This window comes from Panthera leo, chromosome A1 (assembly GCF_018350215.1).
Source record: "Panthera leo isolate Ple1 chromosome A1, P.leo_Ple1_pat1.1, whole genome shotgun sequence".
NCBI lineage: Eukaryota > Metazoa > Chordata > Mammalia > Carnivora > Felidae > Panthera > Panthera leo.
The window spans coordinates 12,076,511-12,090,320 of NC_056679.1; the positions used below are offsets into that span (position 1 = coordinate 12,076,511).

Genomic DNA, 13,810 nt, shown 5'->3' on the forward strand with positions numbered 1-13,810 from the left:
AACCATCATTTCTACCGTAAGACACAGGTTTCATTATCATAATCCCAGTTATTTACATCACCGATCCCCTCCCTCGCTTGGCCATATCTTCTATAACTTTGTCAGCCCTGTCCTACTATACCAGGAAGAGAAACTACTCCAGGTGCCAAGCAAGACCTTGGGAAGAACAAAGCCCTATACAAACGCTTAGCAACTTCTCCACGGGTGGGACCCTTCCCTTCACGTGAGATGAAGTGATTAGCAATAAAACTGGAAGTTGTACAGATTTGTGGGGGTAAAATGGAAAAATCCTCAGTAGCTACCACTGGAAGCTCTTGAGGATCTAGGGAAGGAGACAAAGAAGTAAATGTGGGGTCCTGAATGGAGACCAGCCACGTACAAGCTGGTCTAGAGAGGGAGACACTCTGAACAGGAAGCATCTCAGCCTTGTGAGCTCCTCACCATATGTGTCACCTTCTACCTTCTTGTGTCGGAACCACCTTCTACCTTCTTGCGTGGTTAATTTTCTCGAGCGTCGAGGTCTTCCTGCTCAGAGCCTCATGATGCAACCACTTTCTCCTTCAAGTTGTGGACTAACTATCGGTGCTGTGAGACTCTGCCCTAAGCACTATGTTTAAAATTCAACCCCTTACTATCCTCCTATCTTCCTTATCCCCCCACCCCAAGATAAGGAACCTGATCCCCTTACTCATTATTTATTGATCCTCCCTCCCGGATAAAATGCCAACCCCAAGAGAGCAGGACTGCAGTCTCTTGTATTCACGGCATTATCCCCACAGACTCCCCACGGTGCTGGAATGATGTCCTGTACTGAGAAATAGGCTGGTGGGACTGCGGGATGGATAGAAGGACGAGGCTCCAGGCATGGACTCTGGCCCTCAACCTCCTCCAAAGGGAGGGAAGAGGCACGCTATGGCACGGTTCCATCCCAGAAGAACTGGCTGCCATCCCAGAAGAACTATTTGCAAGAGTGAAGATGTGAACTTTAACTTCCACGAGATGACTAATGTCCCAACAACTGTGGGACTAAGCCACCCTTAAAACTGCCCACGTTCTCCACCAGGATCCCAAGGTTGCTAAGATAAACACACATATTTCGGCAACAATGACCCTTAGAATTCAAGGTCCCAAGGACCAACTCCAAAGGCATAAATAGCCTGTGTGAAAAGTAACCTGTGGTTTGCCATCAAAACTAGTTTCATAAAGTATTTGAAACAGACGTCGGGGAATTTCACTAGTGATTCCTTTTCACTGCTAATCTATGGGAAGAGACACTGTCTGCCACCAGTTATCAATAAAAAAAAGCATATATTGGTTTAATTACATTTTATTTGGTTTCTTGGCATCCTCAGTCCCTGTCCTTTCTGATTCGATGCTGACTCCCCAGCCCATGTGCACAGCTATACTCTGCACGCCTCCTACTGCTGGCTGAGCACCCCTTCCAAACCCAGAGGGCAAGGGGCCAGAACTCAAGCCAGAAAGCTATCAGAAGCAACACCTGAACAGAAGACACAAGGCTAGCAGGCCTGTCAGGCCCTGAAATCCTCCTGGATACCCAGCTGTCTGTGCATAGTTGGGCCTGAGGCACAGTTGGGCCTCGGGGCTGTGCCAAGGTTTCCACACATGGCAATGAATTATGAATCTCTGAGGTTGCACAGATGGATTTTGAGGTTGCACATACTTCTGTCTTAAGAGGTACACACACCAAAGACTTGCTTCCCCAAGGGAGAAAAGGCAAAATCAGGAGAAAAGTCAGAGGCAATTTGCATAACATGGCAGCAAGTCCCACTGGACCAACAGCAGCTTATTCTCGGGACTCTGTTCTGAGGAAATGAGCAGTATTTATGGCCTAATAAACCGTCTGCTCCGTAATGAAAGGGGCCAGAGGAGAGCCCAGCACAGCTGTAAACTGGGTGAAGGAAGCAGGAAGTCGGGCATAAATACAACAAAGTCAGATGTCGCTGAGGGCAGCAAGCACCGGCTCAGAGTTCCCAGCAGAGGCTGAACTTAGGTGATAGAACTGTGCGAAATGTTTAAATATGAAGCTCTTTTTTTTTTTTTATTTTTTATTTTTTTTACGTTTATTTTTTTAACGTTTATTTATTTTTGAGACAGAGAGAGACAGAGCATGAACAGGGGAGGGGCAGAGAGAGAGGGAGACACAGAATCCGAAGCAGGCTCCAGGGCTCCGAGCTGTCAGCACAGAGCCCGACGCGGGGCTTGAACTCACGGACCACGAGATCATGACCTGAGCCGAAGTCGGACGCTTAACCGACTGAGCCACCCAGGCGCCCCTAAATATGCAGCTCTTAATCTGCTTCTGGAAACAAAAACATCTTAAACCCTAGAGTCAGGCTTACCTGAGAACCACGAAGTCCCTGGAAGGATGGGGGGCCATGCTGTTCAGCACGTACTGATAGATTTCTGTTTGCTTGTCCAGAGTTTCCACAACCTTCCACTGCACAAAATCCTCATCCCACAGGTGACGCTCTCTCAGCACACGATTCAGAACCACCGAGGGGGGCGCTTCGACCTCCGCAGAGGCCTTCCATAGCTTCAGCGGATGCCCGTCCCCCACCTTGGGAAAGACACCATCGAAGGCTGAAGGGGCCAACTAGTTCCAACGAAAACCTACCATACTTCACTGGGCGCTCAAAAAACATCACTGGTTATGTCACTGGGAAGTGATTCTGCATATCTCAGGTTTAAGACGTTAAGATGTTAATCTTTAAGCTTAGAAGAAAAATAACAGTGATCGTACAAATAATCTCCATCAACACACACGGTATTTACTGTGTGCCAGGAAAGATTCTAACCCATTTGATTTTTAAATAGCCCTCCTCCAACAGTGGTAGGAATATGTCCATTATGCAAATGAAAAACCAGGCACAGAGAGGCATGTGACTTGCCCAATGTCACACAGCTAAAGGACAAGGATAAGATTGGTACTCTGTACTCTGATTACATGCGCCAGGGACTGCTTGGTGGTCTCTAGAGTGGATCTTTGACCTGTTTGTGTGTGTGCCAAGCCCCATGGACAGAGTGGCCTTTTTTTTTTTTTTTTTTTTTTTTTTTTAAATTTAAGAGTGAGAGAGAGAATGCTAGTAGGGGAAAGGGGCAGGGGGAGAGAAAGAGAGAGAATTTTAAACAGGCTCCACACTCAGTGTCTGCCTAACATGGGGCTTTATCCCAAGACTCTGCGTTCATGACCTGAGCAGAAACCAAGAATTGGACACTCAACCATCTGAGCCCCTAGGTGCCCCAGAGAGTGGCCATTTTTATTTATTAAAAAAATTTTTTTTTAACGTTTATTGATTTTTGAGACAGAGAGAGACAGAGCATGAATGGGGGAGGGTCAGAGACAGAGGGAGACAGAATCTCAAACAAGTTCCAGGCTCTGAGCTGTCAGCACAGAGCCCAACGCGGGGCTCGAACTCACGGACCGTGAGATCATGACCTGAGCCGAAGTCAGACGCTTAACTGACTGAGCCACGTAGGCGCCTGAGAGTGGCCATTTTTAAAGCAAAACAAATCCCTGCTTGTTAGACATGGGGGTAATTTTGTTACAACCCTGAGATTACCTTTTTGAAAGCAAGATCTGTATTGTCTGTGCTGGAGCACGTGACCCAGCCTTTGAACTTCTCCTTGGCTTCTTTCTGGAGCCCCTGGACGAGATGTTCCAGGTACATATGGAAAGTTGCTCCGCTCTCCTCCAGCTGGGACCCCAGGTCTTCTAGAGTCGGAGCGTGGATCTCAGCCTCCACGTAGGAGTTATGGGACTGGGCTACCAACTCATGTGGGACCTGAATCAACGGATGCACACAAGAGCAACATACTGAGCTAAAGAAATGCTGAAACTAATAGTTAGAGAAAGCAAAGTAATTTTGTCAAAACCCACAGTGTGGGCAACGGGCCTAGCGCCATGGGGATAGTTTCCCAAGATCAGCGGCAAGGCTGGGGTGGGGGAGTTTCCCAAAGTCAGGAAAAGCAAATATGTTTCTGAGACTACAGTTATTATCCAAAACATTGCAATGACTTCCCATTCATTCTTTCCGTTTTCCTTTTAACGTATTTTTCTTCAGTTTGGCAAAATGTGGGCTCAGGAAACTTAAAGCACATAGACTTAAGAGAAACATTAAATATGAGTCAGAAATAGCTTTACCTTTTTAGCACACTTTTCCCATTTACAGAAGCCAATTCCAGCACAAAAAGTATGCCAGCAGTCTACTTCAATAACTTCTTAAACACATCTGTGGCTACACTCAGAGCCTGTCATTGATTCTTGGTTCACAGAACCAAGAGGGTTACGCAGATGTTGAACCTAATCAGGTCCAAGTTAACACATCCAACATAATTGGCTGGCTGGCCTCGAAGCTGGCAATGGAGGGCAATGGAACCGTTTTCTTGAAAACCATCATCACGGTAGCCCCAGGTGTCTAACTGTCAGGGCCTCAGTGATACAGGGCCCCTCACACTTGTTGGGGGCAACGACCACAGCTACGTTGTGTACTACTGTCATCATAAAATCAGGAACAAACACATATAAGCCGCAAATGCAGCAACGGTTCCAAGCATCTTCTCTGGCTCCAAGAGCTATGAGGAAGGCTGCTGGAAGCGGTTACTCACCTCGAACAGTCTGTCGCATTCTGTGATCATGTGGGCAAGCCCCTGAGCCGCGGCCAGGTTCTCACTGAGGTCCTTTTGATCTGGCTTCCCGGTGGCATATTTCTTCTGTATGACTCTATAATTGAAGGACAGAGTTGTAAGCGGATCCCAAACCCAAGAGCTTTTCGCAATCCAGAGCTTGTCCCTTTTGTTTTCGGTTCCTGTCCAAGATGCTAATCCAGATCCCAGACTTTCTCATTTCCAAATAAAAACAATGACCACACAGACATTCTGAGTCAGGGGAAGAGTCTGACAGCTCATAATGAAAAACCTTGGAAAAATACAAGGGCAGGAGTAACTGCTGGGGGAGAAATTTATCTATTTTTTCCCAAATTTGAAACCACGTCTTTACAGGCTGCTGTTCTCAGGTCTTAAGTCCTGCTTTTTTCATAAGAGATTGTAAATATGACTTCTTTCCCACCCACACACTACATACACACCAGAACACAATGCCTCAGGCTTTCTGGATGGCAATGGCCATCCTTCAGTACTACCTGGTTTTATATCTGAGCACATGAATTAGCTCACCTTGAAACATTTTCTTTCTTTTTTTTAAAGTTTATTTATTCAGAGAAAAAGAGCGAGAGAACGAGCAGGGGAGGGGAAGAGAGAGAGAGGGAGAGAGAGAATCCCAAGCAGGCTCCATGCTGTGAGCGTAGAGCCCCATGCAGGGCTTGAACTCACAAACTGTGAGGTTGTGACCTGAGCCGAAACCAAGAGTCGGATGCTTAACTGACTCAGCCACTCAGGTGCCCCTTGAAACATTTTCTGATTATAATAAACTAAATGCTGACAAATCCCCAAACTGAAGTACAATACTAGAGTGTTTTTTGTTTGTTTGTTCGTTTAATGAGCTATGGGGAATATCTAAGGATTATGGCTGTTGATGAGAAAAACCCACCTGGGGGAGCTTTCTTTCTTCAGTAAATTAAGATGAAAGAGGGAGGGGGCCAGACACACAGCCAGGTTCATGGGTGTCATCTGATTCTCTTCCACCGAGTTGACCACGTCACTCAGGAAGCACAGCAGCGTCTGCAGGACCTCCCTGCTTTCGTCGGCCAGCAACAGGACGGCTGCCTGCACTGCTTGCAGCCGCTGCTCCTTGGGGACATCTGCAGAAAGGCGGGTGGCGGGTCATTAGAGGAACAGCCACAGGAGGAGCCAGCTGGGGGCCCGTGAGGAAGCTCCACCTTCCCGGTGTGCAGACCCTCTCAGAGATATGACCATCACCGACTACCATGGCGACAGCCACTAACGGCACAAAGAAGTAAGTCACCGCTCAGGCCTCACAGCTGCTGAGAGGCAGAGCTGGGACTGGAACCCAAGTAGTCCGGCTCCGGACCCGCTGCCTTAACAAGAAACGCTGTTTGGCAAGGAACGGCCCCGTCCTGGCCTTTCACGGTCTCTGAGCTAGCCACCTGCTCAGCTGTTTGCAAACTGTTTTTCTGCTCTGACTGCAGCTGGCGGCTGGCCGGGGCACGGTCAGCCTGGCTTCCCTCATGTCCACCCTCCCACCAGACAGCTTGGGAAGCACCTCTCAGGAGGCCCAGGGCTCCGGGGCACGTGTTTGGACACCACTGTGTTAGGGGACGGCGGCCTCGCCTTTCCCCACCTCTAGCAGAGGAGCCGGGCTTCGATGCCAGCTTGGCGCTATTAACCACGAGTGGTGGGACGGAGCTGGCTGGCCCTCTCGAATGACTCCTAGAGGCTCGGCTCCTTGAGGGTCAGCCGGACACATCTTCCTTTCTCCTACAAGTCCCCCAGGGCTTGGTGCAGAGGGAGTGTGCTGTTGCTTCATGCGGTGACCTAGTGTCACGCATTTCAAAATCTTGGGGAGTATGGAAGTTGAGGTTGTACTTGGGGAAGAGGATCCAGGTTGACTAAGGTGATGGGGAGGGTCTGGCCGTGTCGGGCCACTCTCCTTCAGGGTGGTCCGTGTGGGGTGGTGGTGGTGGGTGCTGGCCATGCAGGTTCAGAAGGGTGCAGGCCCCAAATAGGTGATGTGAACCGAAAGGGAAAATCCCAGCAAACGGATGCTAGGCACTACATTATGCTGCCCCCTGGCTGTGTTCATTACTGATCTTTTAGGTCTGACTCAATGCCCTTATACCTCTGACTCTGAAAGACCCGGTCAAGAATTCACTCTGGTTACATGGTCTTTCTTAAAATACCATGTTCTAGAACAGGTGTCTGCAGTGGGGTGTCTGCCTCTGAAGGGGTGGAGGAAATGCGCTTGTGACAATCCTTGACATGAGAGAAGAAGATATCAGGATTTTCAATGGTGTTTATGTTTTCTCTCATGCTTTAAAAATACTGACTGGGTACGTTTTATAATGTGTATCATAGTATATCACAGTATATTTCTACTATGAAAAATAAGTATACATGCTCAGATATTTACTAGTGGTAGGGGTACATGATAAAAAACATTGGAACCTGCTGCTTCAGAGGGCCTGTGGTGTGACCTTCATCCCGGGTCTGGATCCTCTCCATCATTGTACATCCCAGGGCTGGGTACCCTCTGGACCCCAGTCACGCAGCAAATCCACATTTCTGGAAAAGCCTGCTGTACAGTCAATGTTTTAGAAACCATCTCGACCCCTGCTACGTCCACTGTGTAGTGGCACAAGACAGCCCGGGGTTTAGTAGAAAAGAGCCATTTTGTTCAAATTATAGCAGAACCTTTTTCTTTTTTCTTGCTTGTGCTGAAACAGAAGCAGATGCTTCAGGCTTGTCACTGAAGTGTTATAAATTCAGCTGAGCCATTGAACTGCTTTTGAATATGCTGCTTTGGCTAAGATGTCTAGTGTGTACATTGTTTAACTTCAGATCGCCAATATTCCACAACAAAATTTGTAAGAGTCATCTGTCATGGCTACATGTTGTCTCAACTTTCTCTCTAGTCACTTTTCCCTTTATCTGTCAGAAAGGATCTTCTATTATTTTCTATAAAAATTGTTGTGAAGGTCAACTATTAATCCCTAAATTCAGCATTCATTTTGAATCCTATCCTCTTTGACCGTTCTGTTACATTCGGCACTCGTGTGGCTCCTGCCTCTTTCTCAGCTCTCGGGAGACTACTCTAGACCTGCATATCTAAATGTTGATAATGGCAACGATGTGGATGGCTATCGGCATCTCAAATTCAATGTCCAGTTGATTCTGAACACCTCTCCTCTCCCTGCTCTCAAACCAGCTCTCCGTCCCCTCTTCTTTTCCATATTCTCCCAGTCACCAAATGTTAGGACTACAGAGTAGTCTCTGATCCCTCCATCTTTCTCCCTCCTGTAGACCAGTGGGTTTCAAATATTTTCATTATCCATCCAAACTCCAATTAATCATTTAATGAAAGTCCAAGAAGCAACATAGCTAAAATTAAAACTGCCCTGGAAAAGGGGAGGAAGAACGGTCCCTCTCTTTGACTCTAGAGTCTATCCACGGAACACTGAATTTCCAGTCTCACTGCTGGAAGTCACTGCAGGTAACCCAGTGCTTCACTTACTGTGTTAGCTCACTCACTAACCCCCGGTTCCTGGACAGTCCAATATCTCTTGTTCACCACTTCCACATTCATGGGTCACAAGAGCAGTTCTGATGGATATTTACCCTTGTGGCAGACACAAACATGGATGCCTATTCAACATCTACTCCCTCTTTCTCCCTCTACAAGAAAACACACTTTCTGTTCAGGTGCGGGCTGCAATATGCTCAGGGAAGGTGGGTTCTTCCTGCAGACTAGGGAATAACCATGCTGGCCTAACTCCCAAATGGTAATCCTTCTCTTTCCAGTGACTGATTGAAGGGAGAAGGTATAAATAATTTCTGGCCTATGGGACCAAGATAAATGCTAGGAACTTTTGTAAATGTATCTCCCTGATAAAAAGAGACATTTGCCCAAGGAGAAGCCCTTCTGCTCTCTTCTTGACTTTGAATGTGATTTGGGGAAGACATGATAATTATAAGTTGTGGTAATCATAATTCTAAGTTGTGACCTTCAGGGGATAACCAAGAGAGGCTGACTTCAAGCCTGGCATCACTGAGCTGTGAAATTAACCGGCTCTGGAATTACATAATTCCAGATTTCTTGTCATGTGCGATTGTATGATTTTTTTTTTTATTGTTTAAGCTATTTGTTGGATTTCTGGTTCTGTCTTTATAGCCGAGAGCATTCTAACTGGTAACTCCCTCAACAACACCCAAGGGTTGGTTCCTCAATGCTTAACGAATCAAGTATGAACTCTTTGCCCTGATATTCAATGCCCTTTCTTGGTATGGACCCAGTCTAATTTTTCAGTGTCAGTGGTCCTACATCGTACAGTTACCACTCATGCCAGCCAGATGAATACCTTGTAATTCCCTGACACATGCTCATGCTATTTGTATAACTCAACAAGTGTTTCTTCCATAGCCCAACCTTCCGTTGTGGAACCAAGTTCGATTCCTCATCTCAACCTCCTTGGGTTTTCTTTGTAAGCTTACTGTGGAATTTCTCCAATCTTGCTGCACGGCAGTTATTTATGATATGTCTCACGTCCCTCAGTTGTAAGATCTTTAAGAGCAGAGAGTAGGTCTTACCCATCCATATCAGCTGTAGCACTCAGCCCAGTGTCCTGTGCATAAGAGGAACTTGGCAAATGTTTGCTCAGCTAAAATAAACCCTGCTTTGATCCAGTTTCTTGCTGGTGAGTCTCAGAAGGGGCCAAAGGGATTTATCTCTTGGAAATCATCTGGCTTTAACCTTAGACTAGTGTCAACCCTAACCTGAGAACTGATTAAATGTAAAGAATCATATATGATAGTTCCAAACCATGAGGGAGGCTTCATGGCAGCTCAATCTCTTATGGCAACAAAATCATAAACTCTCTGTGTTTGGGCTCACACAACATGTACCATTAATTTAACTTAACTTATTCACTTTGACAAAATAATATTTATTTAGTGGGTCATCACTTTATCCTGTTTTTACAAGTGGTATTTATTATAATCCCTTTTGGATTTGCAATATCGTAGGCTCCTGAAACACATTTAGCCCAGAATTCTCTATAGCAGGGATCTTCTTCAAACTGGATGAATTCCATGTTGAGTCCCAGTTCAGGTATATTTTGCTGAACACTCAAAGTCCACAGCCAAATATTTTTTTTCCTAAAATATTGGGACTTGGACCACTAAAATAATTTATAATAATAATATTATTGCATCCAGAAAAGAGTCATGTGTTCATTTCTAATATCCCCCTTTGCTGCTACCTTCAGAAGGATATGCTACCTTCAGAAGAATAAAAAATTTTTTATTCAATGGTTATTTTAATTATTGGGGCTTTGCTGAGAATTGTCAATTTAGCATCACTTAAAAAATTCCAAGTGAAAACATTACTTACTTGAATTAGGCCTAAGCTTCATTTGGTTTGTTTACTTTTCACCAATTAAAATACATTGTATTAAGATACATTTGCTTCTTATTTCTGATCATTTGGCTTTGAATTTCATATATCCCAAGGAAATGTTTATTTTAAAAAGATAAAATATATTTTTTAATGCTATTCATTTATTTTGAGAGAGAAAGCATGAGCGGGGAAGGGCAGAGAGGGAGGGAGAGAGAATCCCAAGCAGACTCTATGCTGTCAGGGCAGAGCCTGATGCAGAGCCCAAACTCATGAACGGTGAGTTCATGACCTGATTTGAAATCAAGGGTCGGATGATTAGCCCGACTGAGCCACCCAGGCACCTCTAAAATTAAGTAAGTTTATAAAAACATTTATATACCAAATAAATTCCATTGTGTCCCCTTTGCATTTTAAAGTTATTAAAAGTACATCGAAAGTTAGTTTTAGATCTTATGCAAAACCCTACTGAGAAGGAAAACTTTGATGTCAAAAAGGTATTTTCAGACCCGTAAAATATGGCCTGGAGATTTCCATATCAAACTGTGAACAAAGTTTACTTTTGGAAAGAAGTGTAGATGATAACTTTCATATATTTCTTTATGGATTTATGTATTACTTGTACAACAAGCACTCAGTCTGCAGAATGTTTTTACGTGGATGCGTGCGCATGAGAACAGTGGTCTGCATGGCTTCCACTTACACTGATAGATGTGGAGGAAGGTCTCGCTGAGCTTGTTGGTGAAAAGAGGCTCTGGGAGGTCCCGGAAGAACTGTTTTACCATATCCGCCACATCATAAGCAGATTGGTCCTCATAGCTGACATTCTCAGGGAAGCTCTCGTTCATCTGACGTAATGCATGGATTCGAGATTTCACGCCCGATTTTCGAAAAAGACCCACCTGAAACAAGTCACAGGGACGTGTTAGCGAGGCGGCCCTGGCCCCAGTCATTCTCTTCCTAAAGCAAGCAACCTGGGAGTGATGAGAGGGCATGGAACCAGGACCAGAATGAGTAGCAATTGCTTCCAAACTGGTAAAACCGTGAATGATGAGTTTAGTTACTTCGGGCAGTAGTTGAACGCTGACTTCCTCTCCCATAAAATAAAGATAAGAATAATACTCCACCCCACAGGGCATTCGTGGAGATTAAATGAGAAAATGTGCATGACAGTGTTTTGTAACCTGTAGCCTTCTAACACACTAGATGCTATCATGGCATTCACTTATCCAACAAGCAATGATTAAATACCACCCTATCGCAGGCATATTTACAGTTGCTAGGAGCCATTGGTGAGCAGAGCAGGCCAGACAAAATTCCCTGCTGTCTGGGGTTGATGCTTTAGTGGGGGGTTTTGAAAAAGTTTGGTCAATGGAAGGTTTGGTGGGTCCCAGATAAGCAAGCAGTGCACCTTTGGGGGAGAAGTTCATCGGGAATATGCTCATGAAACAAAATAATACCATAAACATGTATTTTGATTTAAGGGTCTTATTTCTTGTTCTCCTTTGGAACCCCTGTAATCCTCCCTATGTATGTTTCTCATATGATGCTTGGCACCCATTATTCTACCTGGTTACTTATGTGCATAAGCTGTGGCTCTAGTGAGGATCCCTGGGTGGCATTTTTTTCACTTTAAGGCATTGTCTTATGTAGGGCTTAGATTCCTCTTCTCTTTGACATGTAAATGGAGAAATGGAGCAGTAAGGAACCAAGGGGATAATGCTCCTAGTAGGAACGAGTTGAGGTGGAGCAGAGCCCCAGGAGAATGGAGACTCCTGCCAGGGTCGGCAGGTTACACTCTTGGCTCCTCAAGAGGCTCTGCACTCTGGACTTGCCTCTACCCAAGAAATGACTGAATTTCTCTGGGACCCCTGGTTTACAGTGAATTTGCATGTCTGCTATTTTTTTTTTAATGTTCATTTATTTATTTTGAGAGAGAGAGAAAGAGAGTGTGTGCTTGCGTGCACGGGAGCAGGGAAGGGGCAGAGAGAGAAGGAGAGAGAAGATCCCAAGGAGGCTCTGTGCTGTCAGCACGAAGTCCAATGGGGGGGCTGGATGCCACAAACCATGAGATCACGACCGGAGCCGAAATCAAGACGCTTAACCGACTGAGCTCCCCCAGGTGCCCCAGCATGTCAGCTATTTTTAAGTGCCTGTAGGGCCCGGAGTTGCTCAAACTCAGTCGTTCATTCAACCCTCAATCTCTACTCTTCTCACTCCTGAAGGGCTCACAGGTTGGCTCACTTCCAAAAAGGTGGGGAGATTTTGAGCGGTCAGACAGGTAAGCAGCCGCACACCGGTCAGCCATGGCTCCTCCTCCCTGAGCCTGGGGAAACTTTCAGGCCATGTCAGCGGCTGCTCCGTGTGCCAGGCCAGGCTTGACCCAAGTTCAGGTGTCTGAGGAAAGCTCTCCTGGTTATTGCTCTAAATGGAGAGCTGTCCTAATTCCTTTAAAGTACAGTGACAGCAAGGGGAGAAGTCTGAGCGATGAGAGAATACTCAGGTTTTGTACACGTCAGCGGAATGGATCGCAGAGGACATCATACGCTGCTACGTTTTGTGGCAATAAAAACCGAATCCTTAGTAACACTTTTTTTGCATTCCCAGGCTTAGCACCCTAATTCCACAGATCAGGAATATTCAGGCATATTGTCACTGAAAACATTAATTGCTTTCCTTTTTATTTCTTAAAGTTTGGAATGTCTAGAAAATGCAAAACTTCGCCGCACTTAGACGACTGCTTCAAGAATGCAAAGGACATTTATCACCCTCTGGCAACGGCTCCAAACTTCATCAAAGCGCATGAGAAGAAAGCACGTACTGTCGAAAGAAAAATTCAAGGTGTCAGATGAACGATTACTAAAGTGAGGTCCATCCTCAGCCTGGTTACATTCTCGACTTCTCTAGTTCTGGAAGGAGGCCCAGGACGGTGCCACGGGGCTGTGCTCCACGGGAGTTCTCAGAATCGAAGTGCCTGGAGGGTGAATTGTGGAGTATGACTCACAAACATTTATCCTCCTGTGAGTTGGTATCATTCCGCCTGAGAATTCCTGTTATTTTCTTAGCAGCAGAGGACTATTGATTGGAATCTATCAAGAATAGAGCAGATAGGTGTTTGTGGGTAAATTACGAGCATCCCGAGTCTTGCTGGCTTCATCTCTGGGTGAGTACCGACGTGCACGTACAAACACATCCCAGCAATGTTTTCCTCGTATTGTTCCGTTTCCAAGTTTCTTTCTAGTTTCAGCAAATATTGTTATTTTAATTATTTTAGACATGTCTGGAGCTCTCCAGCTGCGGGCTCTCAGCTGCTTGTTCTGACTTAGATCTCACAGGATGTCCAGAGGGCAGTCAGGTATTTATTTGTTCTGCCTCAAATTCTGACAATAACCTTCCCGTCCCACCCTTATCTTCCAGGGATGTGGGAAATATCTGTGGGATCTGTGGATTTTTGTTGGAAGCACAGAAGGAAATTTCTTTCCTAAACTTAATAAGGAAAAGGTGGTCTGAACTCAGACCAGATTCCAGATGTAGTAGCTCAGGATGGCAGAAGGGAAAGGCAGAAAGAAACCCCAGTCTTCAACCTTAGCCCTACACTGATGAAAAAACTAACCTGGGAGCCACCCTACTTCCTGACTTCTTGTTACAGGAGCTCATGAATTTCCTATTGGGTGCGCCATTTTGGGACTGTCTTCTTCTGTTCCTTGCAGTGGAAAATTCCCAGGACACAGTGACTAGAAGATTCTTCCGATGGTGTAGAGACCC

At 45.6% G+C, this 13,810-nt stretch overlaps 1 protein-coding gene across 4 annotated transcripts in view; it reads right to left on the reverse strand.

Moving 5' to 3' along the window:
* Positions 1-13,810, reverse strand: part of STARD13 (StAR related lipid transfer domain containing 13) — a 235,944-nt gene that overhangs the window by 4,535 nt on the left and 217,599 nt on the right. For all 4 annotated transcript variants that reach the window (XM_042950897.1, XM_042950627.1, XM_042950724.1 and 1 more), the window contains 5 exons: positions 10,749-10,947; positions 5,567-5,777; positions 4,627-4,741; positions 3,582-3,803; positions 2,361-2,578 (listed from right to left, as the gene is read on the reverse strand). In XM_042950897.1, the coding sequence (XP_042806831.1) occupies positions 2,361-2,578; positions 3,582-3,803; positions 4,627-4,741; positions 5,567-5,777; positions 10,749-10,947 (965 nt within the window). The remainder of the gene's footprint in view (positions 1-2,360; positions 2,579-3,581; positions 3,804-4,626; positions 4,742-5,566; positions 5,778-10,748; positions 10,948-13,810) is intronic.